We start from the raw sequence: 17,418 nt of genomic DNA on the forward strand, positions 1-17,418 counted from the left end.
CAGTAAGAGCATTGAAGATGGGTCGTGGCTTGGTCTTCCAGCATGACAACGACCCGAAACACACAGCCAGGGCAACTAAGGAGTGGCTCCGTAAGAAGCATCTCAAGGTCCTGGAGTGGCCTAGCCAGTCTCCAGACCTGAACCCAATAGAAAATCTTTGTAGGGAGCTGAAAGTCCGTATTGCCCAGCGACAGCCCCAAAACCTGAAGGATCTGGAGAAGGTCTGTATGGAGGAGTGGGCCAAAATCCCTGCTGCAGTGTGTGCAAACCTGGTCAAGAACTACATGAAACTTATGATCTCTGTAATTGCAAACAAAGGTTTCTGTACCAAATATTAAGTTCTGCTTTTCTGATGTATCAAATACTTATGTCAAGCAATAAAATGCAAATTAATTACTTAAAAATCATACAATGTGATTTTCTGGATTTGTTTTAGATTCCGTCTCTCACAGTTGAAGTGTACATATCATAAAAATTACAGACCTCTACATGCTTTGTAAGTAGGAAAACCTGCAAAATCGGCAGTGTATCAAATACTTGTTCTCCCCACTGTATATCTGCAGGAATCTGCAAAAATTACCGACATAAGCAAAAGACATGGGCAATGTCGTTGTAGGTCCTTTTCGGTTTATCTTCGCAGCTCTAGTTATCTTCAAGACACTAAAGACTTGTGGCGAGCAGATCAACAACATCTGCATCATTCAGGACTGTTGCTTTGTGGGAAGGTGTTAAAGTTCACAGTTATCCATTGTTATGTAAATGACAGCTGAAAAGGTACCAGTGGCCATGCCTTGGCTCTAAGTTAGAGCAGGTCCGCGGGAGCCATTGCCCATTGAGACACGGGTGCTGGCATGCGTAGATGGAAAAGTCACTCTTTTGGGAAAAACACTGGTGTAAATCCTCATTGGAAATGCTGCATAAAAGCTCCTACAATATTGACAATGTCTCACTCGCTGAGAGAAAGTAGGCATTCAGGCGACTGTGATTCCATCCCAAATGGCACCCTATTCCCTTTATAGTGCCCTACTTTTGACCAGGGCTCTATAGGCCCAGTGTAATGGCACACTATCTGGTTAGATTTGATAATCCCACAAATTCAGCACTGTCTGTGTGCTGATGTCTAAAGATAATACTGCCACCTCACACCGTCTATGATATGGGACTCTCTCCTAAGTAGGGTAGGGCTATATTACATTCTGAGAGGCCTTTAACTTTTCATATCAGTCTATGGAGTGTAACATCAAACATGATTCATAATCTGATTCATGCTGTAATTGTCCACACCCTGCAACACTACACCAAAAGGACACTGCCAGTACCATGGCCCTATTATGCAAAAACTGTATTATCTGTGATAAAAGTAACATAATAATTGATCAACAATGGATATTGTTAGCCTAGTAATAATAATGCAATAGCTACATATGAATGTTAGGCAAAGTAACAGACAGTACGTGCAAAATCAGAAAGCTCTTTGTGCATACTAGCTTAGATCCATTTAGAGACCACTGTCAAAGCAAGGGCCAATAGGACTCTAGTCAAAAGTATTGCACAAGTCTATATAGGGAATATGGTGCCCTTTGGGACACAACCTCTGATTGACAATTCTGGGATACAGCGAACAGGGTTCTGGCAAAGTTAGTATTGAAACCAAAGTTGGAATTTAGAGAGTTAGATTAAAATCAAGAAAAATGCAGGTACACTTAATTTTTTTTTTTTTTTTTAAACAGGTTTTCAAAGGCTTTGGATGTGGTTTATGAAGAAACCCTAATTGTGCTGCTAACTAACAGCACAGAAGAGTTCCAGAAATAGGCCTAATAGGCTAAACAACTGTACATTTGATAGCCTAAATCTCACACAAATAGGCTGATTAATAGGCTAGTCTTTTAATTAAAGGGGCAGTCTGCAGTTGAAACAAAGTGTCTCCCCTCCTGTTTTAGTAAAGTTAGTAGGGCTGACCCCAATTAGTCGACTGGTCAATTGTTTGGTCGTTATGCTTTACGTCGACCAAAATGTATTTATTTTGTGTTACTGCTCAACTAAAACACACACACACACACACACACAGTACCAGTCAAAAGTTTTAGAACACCTATTCAAGGGTATTTCTTTAATTTTACTATTATATTTGTAGAATAATAGTTTAGACATCAAAACTATGAAATAACATATGGAATCATGCAGTAACTAAAAAAGAAACAAATCAACATATTTTAGATTCTTCAAAGTAGCCACCCTTTGCCTTGATGACAGCTTTGCACTCTCTTGGAACTCTGTCAACCAGCTTAACCTGGAATGCTTTTACAACAGCCTTGAAGGAGTTCCCACATATGCTGAGCACTTGTTGGCTGCTTTTCCTTCACTATGCGTTCCAACTCATCCCAAACCATCTCAATTGGGTTGAGATCGGGTGACTGTGGAGGACAGGTCATCTGATGCAGCACTCCATCACTCTCCTTCTTGGTCAAATAGCTCTTACACAGCCTGGAGGTGTGCTGGGTCAATGTCCTGTTGAAACCAAATGATAGTCCCACTAAACACAAACCTGATGGGATGGCATATCGCTGCAGAATGCTGTGGTAGCCATGCTAGTTAAGTTGTGCCTTGAATTCTGAATAAATCACAAACAGTGTCACCAGCAAAGCACCCCCACACCTCCTACTCCATGCTTCATGGTGGGAACCACACATGCGGAGATCATCCATTCACCTACACTGCGTCTCACAAAGACACGGCGGTTGAAACCAAAAAACTCAAATTTGGTCTCATCAGACCAAAGGAAAGATTTCCACCGGTCTAATGTCCATTGCTTGTGTTTCTTATTGGTGTCCTATAGTAGTGGATTATTTGCAGCAATTTGACCATGAAGGCCTGATTCACGCTGTCTCTGAACAGTTGATGTTGGTATTTATTTGGGCTGCAATCTGAGGTGCAGTTAACTCGAATGAACTTCTCCTCTTCAGCAGAGGTAACTCTGGGTCTTCCTTTCCTGTGGCGGTCCTCACGAGACCCAGTTCCAACATAGCGCTTGATGGTTTTTGCGACTGCACTTGAAGAAACTTTCCATATTGACTGACCTTCATGTCTTAAAGTAATGATGGACTGTCATTTCTCTTTGCTTATTTCAACTTTTCTTGACATAATATGGACTTGGTCTTTTACCAAATAGGGCTATCTTCTGTATATCACCAACATAACTGATTGGCTCAAAGAAATTCCACAAATTAACAAGGCACACCTGTTATTTTAAATGCATTCCAAGTGACTACCTCGTGAAGCTGGTTGAGCGAATGCCAAGACTGTGCAAAGCTGTCATCAAGGCAAAGGGTGGCTATTTGAAAAATCTCAAATATAAAATATATTTTGATTTGTTTAACACGTTTTTGGTTACTACATGATTCCATATGTGTTATTTCAGAGTTTTGATGTCTTTACTATTACTCTACCAAGTAGAAAATAGTTAAAGAATAAAGAAAAACCCTGGAATGAGTAAGTGTCCAAACCTTTGACTGGTAAACTCAGCGTGAAAGGTGAAAAATGTAATTCTCTGATCCAGTGGAAACGTCATAAAATAGGCCTACCTGATTACTTCTTATCAGTGCTTGACTTATGTTCCGCTACTCATTTTGGGTGCTGGTACCGTTTCTATTTAGGTGCAGGAGCACCACAACACTTTTGAGCGAATATACTTTCAAAAGGAACAGGAGCTCAAGCAGTAGAACATTTGAGGTGCTGGTACTCAGCTCCGGTGAGCAGCTTCTTATCCCTTGCGCAAATAGCCTACAGCTGTGTCCGTCCTGAGCTCGGGAAACTGTGGGCTCAGAATATTGTATACAATTTTGCTAGCAAAGCGCAAGCTTTGGCTGGACCCAAGTTAATAGTTGATACAATGTTTCAAGTTGGTTGCAGACAGGCCATGTGTAGCCAATGTGATTTATAGGATTATTTATTTTTTTATTTTTTAAAATCAGGATGTTTTTATTTGTTGGCTTTATGTTGGCTATTTTTTACATAGTTGGCAAGAGATGTAATTTTTTTTTAGGTTTGTATAATTTTAATTTAGATAGAATTTTGATTAACCACATGACAAAGATTGAGATATGAAGACGTTATTATAAATGAAACTGTTTCATGAAAATGTGCATATGAAAACCATAAGTGGAACGCAGATTGGTAGAAGATAAATTGGCATTCCGCATGAGAAGGTTACCGACTCCTCATGTAGCCTATTACCTGCAACTTCAGGAGAGTACTAGCAGAACCTGAGAAAGTCAGCAGGAGCAGGAGGAGAATAGTTGGGTCTAGACCTCTTGCGCCCCCTTGAGGCATTTGTCTTATGTCATACCGTAAGCTTAAAGCATCAGACAAACTCAATGCATATAGTTGATTTTATTAAAAAACATGTCTATATATTGAGAAATACATGTTCAGACATTTTGACCGAACAATTGGTCAAAAGAACAGACAACTTTCTGTTGAACAAGACAGCCCAAAGTTATTAAAGGAAAATATATATTGGTGTTTGTTTGTCCATTGTTGACACAATCCCAAAATGTTTTCCTTGTCAGCAATCAAGTTTTCATGATATTTAACTTTAAAAATACAGAAATCCTCGCATGATGCAATTTGCATCATATGACATTTACATCATTTACATTTAAGTCATTTAGCAGACGCTCTTATCCAGAGCGACTTACAAATTGGTGCATTCACCTTATGATATCCAGTGGAACAACCACTTTACAATATCCACTTTACACACGTTACACTTTACAATATCCACATATCCCTACCGGCCAAACCCTCCCTAACCCGGACCACGCTAAGCCAATTGTGCGTCGCCCCACGGACCTCCCGGTCGCGGCCGGCTGCGACAGAGCCTGGGCGTGAACCCAGAGACTCTGGTGGCGCAGCTAGCACTGCGATGCAGTGCTCTAGACCACTGCGCCACCCGGGAGGCACAAAACGAAGCATCATATTATGCAAAATGCAAAGTACGGGATGACTTCTGTATTTTGAATGTACATATCTTGAAAACTTGATTTCTGACAAGCAAAACATTTTGAGATTGTGTCAACGGACTAATGAAATTAATACCAAAAGATTGGATGGAGTTTTCCATGAAGGGATGGGGCTGGAGAAAAAAATATATATCTTTACCATGACTGCTGATCTGAGAACTTCGGGCCACTTAAAATAGCCGTATAGGAAGAACATGTCGACAAGCTGTCTTACTGACCACTGACCTGCCTGCTGAGATACAACACACTCACTAGCCAAACTCATATTATTATTTACTTTTAAAAAAAATAAAAAGGTAGCCAAACCATCACTTAAAACAGGGGGAGAACATTGGGAATAAAAAAGCAATAACTTTCCCTCATCTAACCTGGCAGTTACTTTTATAGATTGTGACTGACTGGGGAATACAGACATGTGATACTCTGGCAGACATTATGATTGATGATCCCTCACATGACACACACACTGTTTTGAAACTATGCGCAGAGGGACAGGAGAAGGAACTTTGGCATAGATTTCTCATCTCTCAACCCATTTAACTACTATAGCTAAAGGCTTAATAGACAAACAGAAATGATTGAAAATATCAGTTCAGCATTTATGATCTACAGTGATCTGGCTGGGGAAGGAGCAGTGTGTTAAGTCCACACTTCAGGCTGTGGTACAGGAAGGAAGTTTGTTTGCAACAGGGGCAGGCAGGGGAGAAAACAAAGCCCCTGGGTGGGATCTCTCAGCAATGTACAGTATGCTGCTCTTGGGTCACTCATAGCCAAGGAAATATGAGCGCTGTTTAGGTTTTCCTCAGAGGGTCAGCCAACCTGCTGCCCTGCCTGGTATTCTTAGGGAGGGACAGTGCATTGATGTGGCAGTGCTGTTCCAGGCCCAGTCCAACAGAGACTTATTAACATGAACTTTTCCTTACTTGTCTCAGATTGATATGACTATGGGTTTAGAGAAGAGCCGTGGATAAGTAGTGACATCTCATTCCCAGCATGTTTGCGCCCTCACAAACTGCTCCAGATGAGAAGTTTGCTCAGAACGGTAATTCACAAAATCTTAAGGCTCAATCACAGGTGTCAGTATCTGAGTAGTGTCACTGTCAGATAAATGAATTAGACACCAAAATGTTGCTTCTTCAGACCTGTGCCTGAGTAAGTGTTACAGTAAACTCCTGTCAGTCAGTCCTGCATGTCTGATAAACGAAGCCTGTGTACCAAAGAAATGTACTGTCATGTGGGCCAGAAAGGGAATAATAAGCCATGACCCAATTGAAGCCAAAGGGCAAAATGCACTATGCTCCATTTATCCATCTCAGACAAGACATATTTCTGGCTGTAGAATGTGGTTGACACATAGGTGAGGGTACTTAGCATCGGGGGTCTCATGAGTGACACAAATAGAATCCAACTGACATTTTTCTTGACATTTAAATTATAGGCCTATAAATCACAAACATTAAATATTTTGGCATGACATGGATGACATCCCAAAAATGACATGGCAGTATTTAAGAATTTATAAAAAAGTATTTCCCAATGCGCAGTAACAAAAGGTCAATGCCACCAATACTTTGTACTTTCATGGGTAATCAGAGAAAGTATAGCACAACTACAGTATTTACAGAGCCTTCACAGCGCAACATCAGTTTACCAGCCATCTAGATGTCAGAGGCCCATTGAACAGTCACGTGCACCGTTGCACGTACATGGCTACTGTGACTGCGACTGGGTACAGTAGCTTGCATGCACGTTGTACTTGGCACTAAATGATGATGATAATAATCTTGAATTGTAGCTAGCTAGTTATGCATTCTTGTTGTTTGTGTACACTGATATTAAACATAATTTCCGATAATGTATTTCACTGTAAGTAAACGCGACAAAGAGACCCTATCCAGCACAACACAAAATATTAACATCATTAGCTTCAAGTAATTTCCAACAAAACAGCGGAGGCATTGCATATTTTCTATAAAGACCCAGTTTTTCTCAAGCGATTTCACAATGTGATTGGAGTGGGTTAGCTAACTTAATAAGCAGTTGGCAATAATTAAGGTCATCTTAAAGCTGTCGTTATCAGAATGGTAGGTGGTTAAAACACGTTGCATATTATGGATTGCAAAACTATCTTAATACCTAATACTCGGGACAACTTCTGCTCACCACTTGCACAAGAGAATGAGCTGCTCAACTAACGTTAACAAGCCAGCTAGCTATAGCTTGCAGTTTAATGTAGATAGCATGCGCACAAACCTGAACGCGGGGTCCTCTTTGTTGCATCTTGGGGGCGGCGAAAATGAATTTCTTTTATTAAAAAGTTTCTGAAAAAGAGTTGGAGGCATTTTAGAAAGTCTCGCTTTCTTCCAAATCCAAGTGCAGCCCTAGTTCCTTGAAACGAACTCCATTTGTGGCAGAGTCATATGACAGGCATTAGTCACACGAACTGCTTGGAAACCCACTACAGTTTTCTGATTGGACGACAATCCACTGCTACTTCTCGAAAACACTTGATTGGATGATATTTTTGGCCAAACACCACGTGGTCAAAATAATCACTCTGTTTATGTTTTGGCTGAAAGTTCGAATACATGACACCAAATAGAAATGTACATTCAAAACCTAAAACATTATAAATAAATAATTGATATACATCACAGTCCAATTCTATGCCTGAAATATATATGACATGTTTATTCAAATAATATGCTCAAATACTGCAGAACTGTAATTTTATCAATTTATTATGTTAATTAAATTAAAATAATTGTACATTATGTATCTACACTATATATTACAGCAACAGAATTTCATTTTTTAAATTAATTTTTTTAACCACAACAACCTGTCTGTCCATGGACTGTGAAAACCTTTAGGGATCAGAAGCGTCCTAAAAGAGAATGAATAAAATGGGCATTGTGAGATTAATGTTTAGAGAAAAGGGCATGTAAAATAAGGTTAAAATATGAGCTTCAGACAATGTGGTTTGTTTGCTTTCTCACCTGTATTGATGACAGCTTTTACAAGTTGTGGTAGCTTCACTTCCTGGAGGACTGGAAGTGGTACACTTTGCACAGATGGTTCAGCCCTTTAACTACTTGGTACTTATATCTTTGAACTGCAGAGTGAATAAAGCACAATATTCAATAACAATGGAAAATGAACAAAAGTAACAGCAGATCAATCATACTCAACCATTACTATAAATCATTTTTAAAAAACAGTCAAAAGTTTAATGGATAGGGAAGCATGGATTTCTCCCGAGTAGGAAAAACTCGAGCCCGATTTACAGCTAATAACGAGAGCCAAGAGCATTCCCTGGGGGCGTATTACCTACGGAAACTGTTTACTGTTTGAAAACCAAACGGAAGCAAACAGAGCATTTTACATAAACATATTAGTCATTTAGCAGACACTCTTATCCAGAGCGACTTAATGAATAAATGTTCATACTTTTTTCTGTACTGGTCCCACCATACCAACTTAGCCACACAGGAGCAAAGCGAGAGTTTCTATTCAAGTAGGTCCCTCCCCATTTTGTTCAGTTTGCTTCCATTTAAGAAATGTTTTGCCACAGAATTAGCTGAATGAATACACCCCAGGTCCGGTCACATTGGTCAGGAAAAACTCCTGGCCCTACCCATGGAAATACTTGAGGATGCAATGAAAGGTCTCTTCAGAGGAGAGGCATGGGTAATGACTAGGGCTGCAAAGGGGCAGAAATTTTCCGGATTTTTTCCGAAATTTAAGCTTAAATTCATAAAAAAAAAGTGAACCTTTTTAGTGGGATACACAATGCAATTCTACATCTTGTAGCATATTTTTGTTAAACTATCCCCAATTCAATGGAATTGCAACCCTCTGCATTCACATTGCACTCTTCCATCACATGTACAGGAGATTCTCAAGATCTTGCACAATAATGAGATGCTATTGAGCTCACACTACTAGACTGTCTGAGCCAAGGACTACATGCTTTCTGGTAAGTTTTGATTAAAATACTGGGTGGGGTGAATATATTTTATATGACATACATGATTTTTTGTTAACTAGTAAATAGTAGCCTACAGAAAAGTGTGTTTAAATCATTTCTAACTTGTTAACAATTTCTGCTAATTAGTGTTTGCTACCATGTGGGTTTTAGGTGGCTTGAGCCTGCTGAGGAGTGTTAATTCTCCTGTTTCCATACATGTTTCATTTTAAAACATTTCTTACAAAGAAGTTGTCTAATCTAACTGCTTAACTATTTTTCTGTACATGAAATTGTATTTGTTTTTCTTTGACACATTTTTTCTAATCTTTACAGGAAAATACCACGGGCACTATCTGATATGTGAAGACATTTCACTGCAGCTAATGTAGGAGGAAAAGCTGTGTACATTTGCAAATACTGTGCCAAATCATATGTGAAGAATGCAACAAAGATGCAGAATCATCTAGCCAAGTGCATAAAGTTCCCTCAGCTCTCACAACAAGCAACCTCTGACAAAAGTCCCTCTTCTATTTGAGGTGAAAATTATGAATCAAGACACCTTATCGATAGCAATAGCTCATGGTCCTCCTGGAATGAGTAGTTTTTTTGACTCAATGGAGGAACAGAGTAAGAGAAATGCTGATGAATGTCTTGCTCGAGCTGTGTATGCAACTGGTTCACCTCTGATGCTCACAGGCAATGTGTATTGGAAGAGATTTCTGAATGTTCTTTGCCCAGAATACACCCCTTCAACCAGACATGCTTTATCTACTCATTTGCTGGATGCAGAGTTCAATAGAGTTCAAGTGAAGGTCAAGCAAATCATAGAGAAAGCAGACTGTATTGCAATCATCTCTGATGGGTGGTCGAATGTTAGTGGGCAAGGAATAATTAACTACATCTCCACCCCTCAACCAGTATTCTATAATAGCACAGACACAAGGGACAACAGACACACCGGTCTCTACATTGCAGATGAGCTGAAGGCTGTCATCAATGACCTTGGACCACAGATGGTATTTGCACTGGTGACAGACAATGATGCGAACATGAAGGATGCTTGGTCTAAAGTGGAGGAGTCCTCCCCTCACATCACACCCATTGGCTGTGCTGCTCATGGATTGAATCTGCTCCTCAAGGACATAATGGCACTGGAAACAATGGATACACTCTACAAGAGAGCAAAGGAAATGGTTAGGTATGTGAAGGGTCATCAAGTTATAGCAGCAATCTACCTCATCAACAAAGTGAGAAGAATAAGAGCATCACATTGAAGCTGCCCAGCAACACCCGCTGGGGTGGTGTTGTCATCATGTTTGACAGTCTCCTGGAGGGAAAGAGTCTCTCCAAGAAATGGCCATATCACAGTCTGCCGATATGGACAGCCCCATCAAGAGGATCCTCCTGGATTATGTATTTTGGGAGAGAGTGGTAAGCAGCCTGAAACCTATAGCAATAGCCATTGCATGGATTGAGGGAGACAATGCCATCCTGTCTGATGTTCAGACTCTGCTTGCAGATGTAAGAGAAGAAACCCGTACTGCCCTGTCCATTTCACTGTTGCTCCAAGCAGAGGAAACTGCAGTTCTGAAATACATCACAAAGCGTGAAGACTTCTGCCTGAAGCCCATACACGCCACAGCGTACATGTTGGACCCCAAGTATGCTGGCAAGAGCATCCTGTCTGGTGAAGCGCATCAACAAGGCCTATGCTGTCATCACTACCATGTCTTGCACTTGGCAGTTCTTGGCAGTCTGGCGAAGTACATATCCAAGCAAGGGCTTTGGGATGGAGATGCAATATGGCAGTCGTGCCAACATATCTCATCAGCCACCTGGTGGAAGTGACTTTGTGAATCTCAGGCTCTCTACACAGTTGCCTGCATCATCCTCCAAATCCCACCAACATCAGCCGCCTCAGAGCGCAACTGGTCCTTGTTTGGGAACACACACACACGAAAGCACGCAACAGGCTGACCAATACAAGGGTTGATAAATTGGTGGCGACCCGGGCAAACTTGAGGCTTTTTGAGCCTGACAACGAGCCATCCGCAACAAGGTTGGAAAGTGACAGTGAAGATGAGGTCTCAAAGTCTGATGTTCAAGAGGTGGACATTGAGGAGGTCCAGCGAGAAGACATGGAAGCCTGAGAGGAAGACAACCAAAGCTTTAGTTTCTAGACTAATTTTACAGATGTGTTGAACACGTTTTTGGGAGATGCGATGGATCATTGGGATCATTCAATATTCCCTTTTGTTGTTCAGTGAAATCATCCCATGTGAAAAGTCAACTCATTTAATTAAAGTTCAATTCATAACTAAATTGTTTTCTTTTCTATTGGAAGGATTTAATCATTTGCAATTATGTCTACTTTTGATAAGGTCTCCATATGATATGGTAAATATATCCAATGCAAAAAACATCTACATTTAAATGGTATTAATATTAATTTGCATATATTTCCATTATTTCCCATGGAAAATTTCCACCTTTGAATACAGTATACCCCAAAATGAAATTTCTGCAAGACATTTTTGTCCTAGGAACCAACCATTTTACTAACATCTGCAGGACTTAGGCCTATGTAGAAATTGTGCTTACCAAACATTACCCTCATCTTCAAATGTATCTGTCGAACGCCCACCAACATTGGCGAATATACTCTGGTGACGAAAAATACCAGGACATGGTCAGTCAAACAACATACTATGAGAGCAAATTCCTGATACATGGCATCTGCAATCATTCAAAGACTGCCCATTCAGAGAGGATGCTTACCCTCACGGAGGAGTACCTCTGCCTCAACTTTTGAAAGAAGGTGTCTCTTTCTTTCTTGTCTGCAAAGTCAAAGAACTTGGCTTGCTCTGGTGAGTGATGTGTGGGTCTTTTCAGGACTTGAGGGACTACTTCAGGGGCAGCAGTTTCTCTGTTGTCTACTGTGTCTCTGATCCTCTCACTGACCGTGTGGTCACTGACAGGCTCCACATTGTTCACTACCATCTTCTCAGTGGTAACAGAGTCACTAAATTTTACTCTCTTCCTGCATTTGATCTTCCTGGGTCTAATCGTCTCTGGCTGTGAGAGGAGGACTTCATTACTAACTGACATTTTTACACTTGCAGATGAGCCACAAATTCTCTTTACATGCCACTTGTAGCTCTGATAGAATCTGAGAAATATAAGACAGGCGAGTGTTTTCATACCCTTTGTGTTTTCTTGGGGACTGAGGGCACAGTTACTCCTCCAGCTAGGGGTGTGCTTTCAACGGACACATAGGCATTGAACAGCTTGTCTACAAATACATGGAAAATAAATAATCAGTTCTATATGCGTTCTCCCGCTTTTGTTAGGTATTTTTTCAAAAAACAAATTACTGTTATTTAAAAAATAATTATAAAATATATTAGAAGCAAATACCTGAATATGTACTTCTAATGGGTAGCGCTAAACGGCTGTGAACAAATAAAGGTTCTTTGTTAGAATATAAATTACTATTCATTCTATGAAAAAGTAAATTTCACATCTTATACAAAGAGTCGAGCCATTCAATCAAATTTACCTTTTTTCCTGATCTTTTCCATCATTCATTTGGGAACTGTCTGCAAAGAAAAAAAAATACATTTTGCGCAGATAAGGAAGCATGGAATACTAAACCTCTCCAAGGTTGACAAAGTTTCAGGGTCCTTAAAATTAAAAAAATAAAATAAAATAAATTACAAAAACTTGGGTTATGTTCCAAATGGCACCATTTTCCCAAGATAGGTCTCTGGTCAAAAGTGGTGCACTAGGTGCGCAGGTCAAAACAGTAGTCTATAAAGTCAACAGGGTGCCCTTTGGGGTAACATCCTGTATGTCCAGTATTGTGCTGTATCTCTTACCAATGATGGAGGACAGGTTAGGAGGCTGCTGCATGTGGATGTCCTCAGCATCGCTGACATCTAGGAGAGTGGAGTTCTTTACATTCAGGTCCAACATCTCCTCACTGGGGAAGGCCACTAGCTCTTCTAAACCGCAAAAAAAGATGGGATTGAAAAATCCCTGTCACTCAACTTCTTAGGGCATGGGCCGTCAGCCAGATCTTTTTACAGTGCCTGCTGAGTCCTAGACCAACACACACACACACCATAGACTTTCTCTCTGCGGAACTGCTCAGGTGAGGGCAGACTGCTGGAGCTAGTATCGCTGGAGATGTCAGCAGAGTCCGTCTCATCACAATCCAACAGGAGGGAGGAAACACCCACCTGTGAAACTGCAAATAGAAAAAATATTACATTCAATAGTAAACTTTGACCCATTTGCAATTACCAATCCACAACATGAAGGACCAAAGTGAGCATGGGTTTATCCATTAACTGACAAAAAAAACATGTTCCTAACTCAACTTGAACCGTCTTCTGTGCTATAATGTATTGTGCTCTCCTGAAAAGAGAAAATGGAGAGTGATAAGTTAGTCAAGTGAATCAGAGGTGATGCAAACTGGTTTAATGACTTTTCACTCACAGTTCCATTTGATTCCAGCATTCTGTTCATCCAGGGACCAGTTGACGATACAGATCTGTTGAGGCACACATAATGGTATGTACTAGGAATGAGCAGTCACATTAATGCTAGCTACAAATCTTACCTGTCTGCATCCCAAATGGCACCCCATGGCACTGGTCAAACGTAGATCTCTAAATGGGGAATAGGGTACCATTTGGGACTCAACCCTTATCTGATTGTTATAAATTGTTTAACAGATGAAGCAGCTCACCCGTGAACAGTGCATGTTGACTCATTTATGGGTGACAGAGCATGGCCTTTTGGCCGTGCGCAGAGGGGTTTAGGGAAGAGTCGCTTCAGTTCTGAAATTTAAACAAAAGACTTGATCAGATTGCCTGGCATCCAGACCAATTTCCTTCTGCCAGGCAAGTGATCAGCAACCATAGTAGTTAAACCTAATAATTGGCAATGAACAAGTCTTAACTTCCTCTGCAAGGTTAAACCTCTGCTTGGGAATGAGTATACTACTGGGCTTGTTTAACTTTTTTGTCCACCAGTTGTGCTGCATGTAAATCCGTGTGTAGCTGGTTGTCAAAAACTGTTTTTGCAATACTTTGTAGATGGCTACATCTTATCTGTGTATGAAGATACCACTTGAAGAAATCTGGGGAGAGATGGCCTTCAGGACAGGTATAATCATAGTAGCTCATACTGTCATTGAAAGACATCCCATTTCTTACTGCCTCTTGTGAAACCTGACTTCAAAGGCGTATCGCCACTCTGCCTTCTGGAGCTGCTGCTGAGCATTCCTTCTCGTCTTGTGATGGTGTCGTCACTCCGACATTTTGAACGAACCATTCGGGCAAAAACACGATTATTCTTTGAAGAGAAAAGTTACAGTTGAATCAAAACACGTACGAGGCTCATTGATTCATTTACATCCATTTAATATGAAGTCAAGGTGAGAATGAAATTTCAACTTGAACGTGTTTGAGTGTCCCGATAATGACGCCTGCTAAGTTAGCTACAGTAGTTAGCTAACGGTAGCCAACGTTTGTTACATTTTTGGCCAGGCAGGTGTTTCACTTGTTAGATTAGAGTATAAAGCCAGCAAACCAACGAATCAGAAAGATAGTTTGAACAAACAATTATTAATTTAATTATTAAAACGTTTTCATTGGCCAAAGCTAGTTTTATTTTTTTAATTCACAAACCTCCATAGACCTCTGGAGCATCAGCAACTGCTTCTTCTGGGGTATTACGGCGGTCCGCAAACAAGTATTATCGGTGCATGGCGCCACCTACTGTATTGGCTGTGTATCAGCCTAATATTCTGTAGTATGAATTCATTACACTTTGTGAAAAAATTGCACCCATTAAAAACTCACCACTATTCCACTAGTTTGGTCCTATCTGTTCCTACTCCAGGCCCTCAGCCTTGGAGGAAGGGACACTATCATTCAAAACATCTTGTAACTCTTCTGCAGTAAAATCTCATACACCCAAATCAAAAAAAATATATTGGTCAAATGCGCATATTTAGCAAATGTTAATGCGGATCTCCACCATTCACAACAATACACACAAATCTAAAAGTAAAAGATTGGATTCAAGAAATATATAAAAATTAGATTGAGCAATGTCTGAGTGGCATTGACTAAAATGCAGTGGAATAGTATATACATATGAGATGACTAAAGTAGTATGTAAACATTATTAAGAGGACTGGCCACCCCTCATAGCCTGGTTCCTCTCTAGGTTTCTTCCTAGGTTTTGGCCTTTCTAGGGAGTTTTTCCTAGCCACCGTGCTTCTACACCTGCATTCTAGCTGTTTGGGGTTTTAGGCTGGGTTTCTGTACAGCACTTCGAGATATTATCTGATGTACGAAGGGCTATATAAAATAAAATTGATTGATTGATTAAAGTGACTAGTGTTCCATTATTAAAGTGGCCAGTGATTCCAAGTCTATGTATATAGGGCAGCAGCCTCTAAGGTACAGGGTTGCGTAACTGGGTGGAAGCCCGCTAGTCATGGCTTTTTAACAGTCTGATGGCAATGAGATAGAAGCTGTTTTTCAGTCTCTCGGTCTCAGCTTTGATGCACCTGTACTGACTTCGCCTTCTGGATGATAGCGGGGTGAACAAGCCGTGGCTCGGGTGGTTGTTGTCCTTGATGATCTTTTTGGCCTTCCTGTGACAATCGGGTGCTGTAGGTGTCCTGGAGGGCAGGTAGTTTGCCCCCGGTGATGTGTTGGGCAGAGCGCACCACCCTCTGGAGAGCCCTGCGGTTGCGGGCGGTGCAGTTGCTGTACCAGGCGGTGATATAGCCCAACAGGATGCTCTCAATTGTGCATCTGTAAAAGTTTGTGAGGGTTTTAGGGGCCAAGGCAACTTTATTCAGCCTCCTGAGGTTGATGAGGCGCTGTTGCGCCTTCTTCACCACACTGTCTGTGTGGTTGGACCATTTCAGATCGTCAGTGATGTCTATGCAGAGGAACTTGAAGCTATCCACTTTCTCTACTGCAGTCCCGTCGATGTGGATAGGGGCGTGCTCCCTCTGTTGTTCCCTGAAGTCCACGATCCGCTCCTTTGTTTTGTTGATATTGAGTGAGAGATTATTTTCCTGGCACCACTCTCTCGTCATTGTTGGTAATCAGGCCTTCTACTGTTGTGTCGTCTGCAAACTTGATGATAGAGTTGGAGGCGTGCGTGGCCACGCAGTCATGGGTGAACAGGGAGTACAGGGGGGGTCTGCATTCAGCATTCTTACATAGATATTCCTCTTGTCCAGATTGGATAGGGCAGTGTGCAAAGCGATGGCGATTGCATCGTCTGTGGATCTATTGCGGCGGTAAGCAAATTGAAGTGGGTCTAGAGTGTCAGGTAAGGTAGAGCTGATATGATCCTTAACTAGCCTCTCAAAGCACTTCATGATGACAGAAGTGAGTGCTACAGGGCAATAGACATTTAGTTCAGTTACCTTTGCTTTCTTGGGAACAGGAACAATGGTGGACATCTTGAAGCAAGTGGGGACAGCAGACTGGGATAGGGAGAGATTTATTATGTCCGTAAACACTCCAGCCAGCTGGTTTGTGCATTCTCTGAGGACGCGGCTAGTGATGCCGTCTGGGCCGGCAGCCTAGCGAGGGTTAACATGCTTAAATGTCTTACGTCGGTCATGGAGAAGGAGAGCCCAGTCCTTGGTAGTGGGCCGCGTCAGTGACACTGTGTTATCCTCAAAGTGGGCAAAGAAGGTGTTTAGCTTGTCCGGAAGCAAGACGTCAGTGTGCGCGACGTGGCTGGTTTTCCCTTTGTAATCCGTGATTGTCTATAGACCCTGCCACATATGGCTTGTGTCTGAGCTGTTGAATTGCGACTCCACTGTCTCTGTGCTGATGTTTTAACTATTTGGTTGCCTTACTGAGGGAATAACTACACTGTTTGTATTTGGCCACATTCCCAGTCACCTTGCCGTGGTTAAATGTGGTGGTTCGCACTTTCAGTTTTCCACGAATACTGCCATCTATCCACGGTTTCTGGTTTGAGTAGGTTTTAAAAGTCACAGTGTGTACAACCTCTTCAATACACTTCCTGATGAACTCAGTCACCGTATTCGTGTATTCGTAAATGTTATTCATAGAGGCTACCCGGAACATATCCCAGTCCGCGTGATCAAAACAGTCTAAACAATCACCCAAGTAGTTCTCTGCAGCTGCCACCACAACATCTATCCTCTGTGATTTAAGTTCCATTGCTGAGGTACAATTGACATCCATGGCCATGAATGCCAACAAAAAAGAAACTTACTGAAGCATGTGTTATTCCTATCACTCTCTATTGGCCTCGGCCTCCTCACAGGGATCCTCTTAGGATCCCTCACCCTCACCCTGGACCCATCTTCCTCTAATACTCTATTTACTGCCTCAGCATAGCACATCTTCTGCC

At 41.3% G+C, this 17,418-nt stretch overlaps 1 protein-coding gene across 1 annotated transcript in view; it reads right to left on the reverse strand.

The window, feature by feature from the left end:
* Positions 1-11,737, reverse strand: part of LOC129868199 (folliculin-interacting protein 1-like) — a 49,690-nt gene extending 37,953 nt beyond the window's left edge. The window contains exons 1-3 of the mRNA XM_055941955.1: positions 11,593-11,737; positions 8,021-8,136; positions 7,275-7,908 (exon numbers count right to left, since the gene is read on the reverse strand). Coding sequence (XP_055797930.1) covers positions 7,275-7,363 — 89 coding nt within the window. The 5' untranslated portion in view covers positions 7,364-7,908; positions 8,021-8,136; positions 11,593-11,737. The remainder of the gene's footprint in view (positions 1-7,274; positions 7,909-8,020; positions 8,137-11,592) is intronic.
* Positions 11,738-17,418: the final 5,681 nt, after the last annotated feature.

Source organism: Salvelinus fontinalis, chromosome 13 (assembly GCF_029448725.1).
Source record: "Salvelinus fontinalis isolate EN_2023a chromosome 13, ASM2944872v1, whole genome shotgun sequence".
NCBI lineage: Eukaryota > Metazoa > Chordata > Actinopteri > Salmoniformes > Salmonidae > Salvelinus > Salvelinus fontinalis.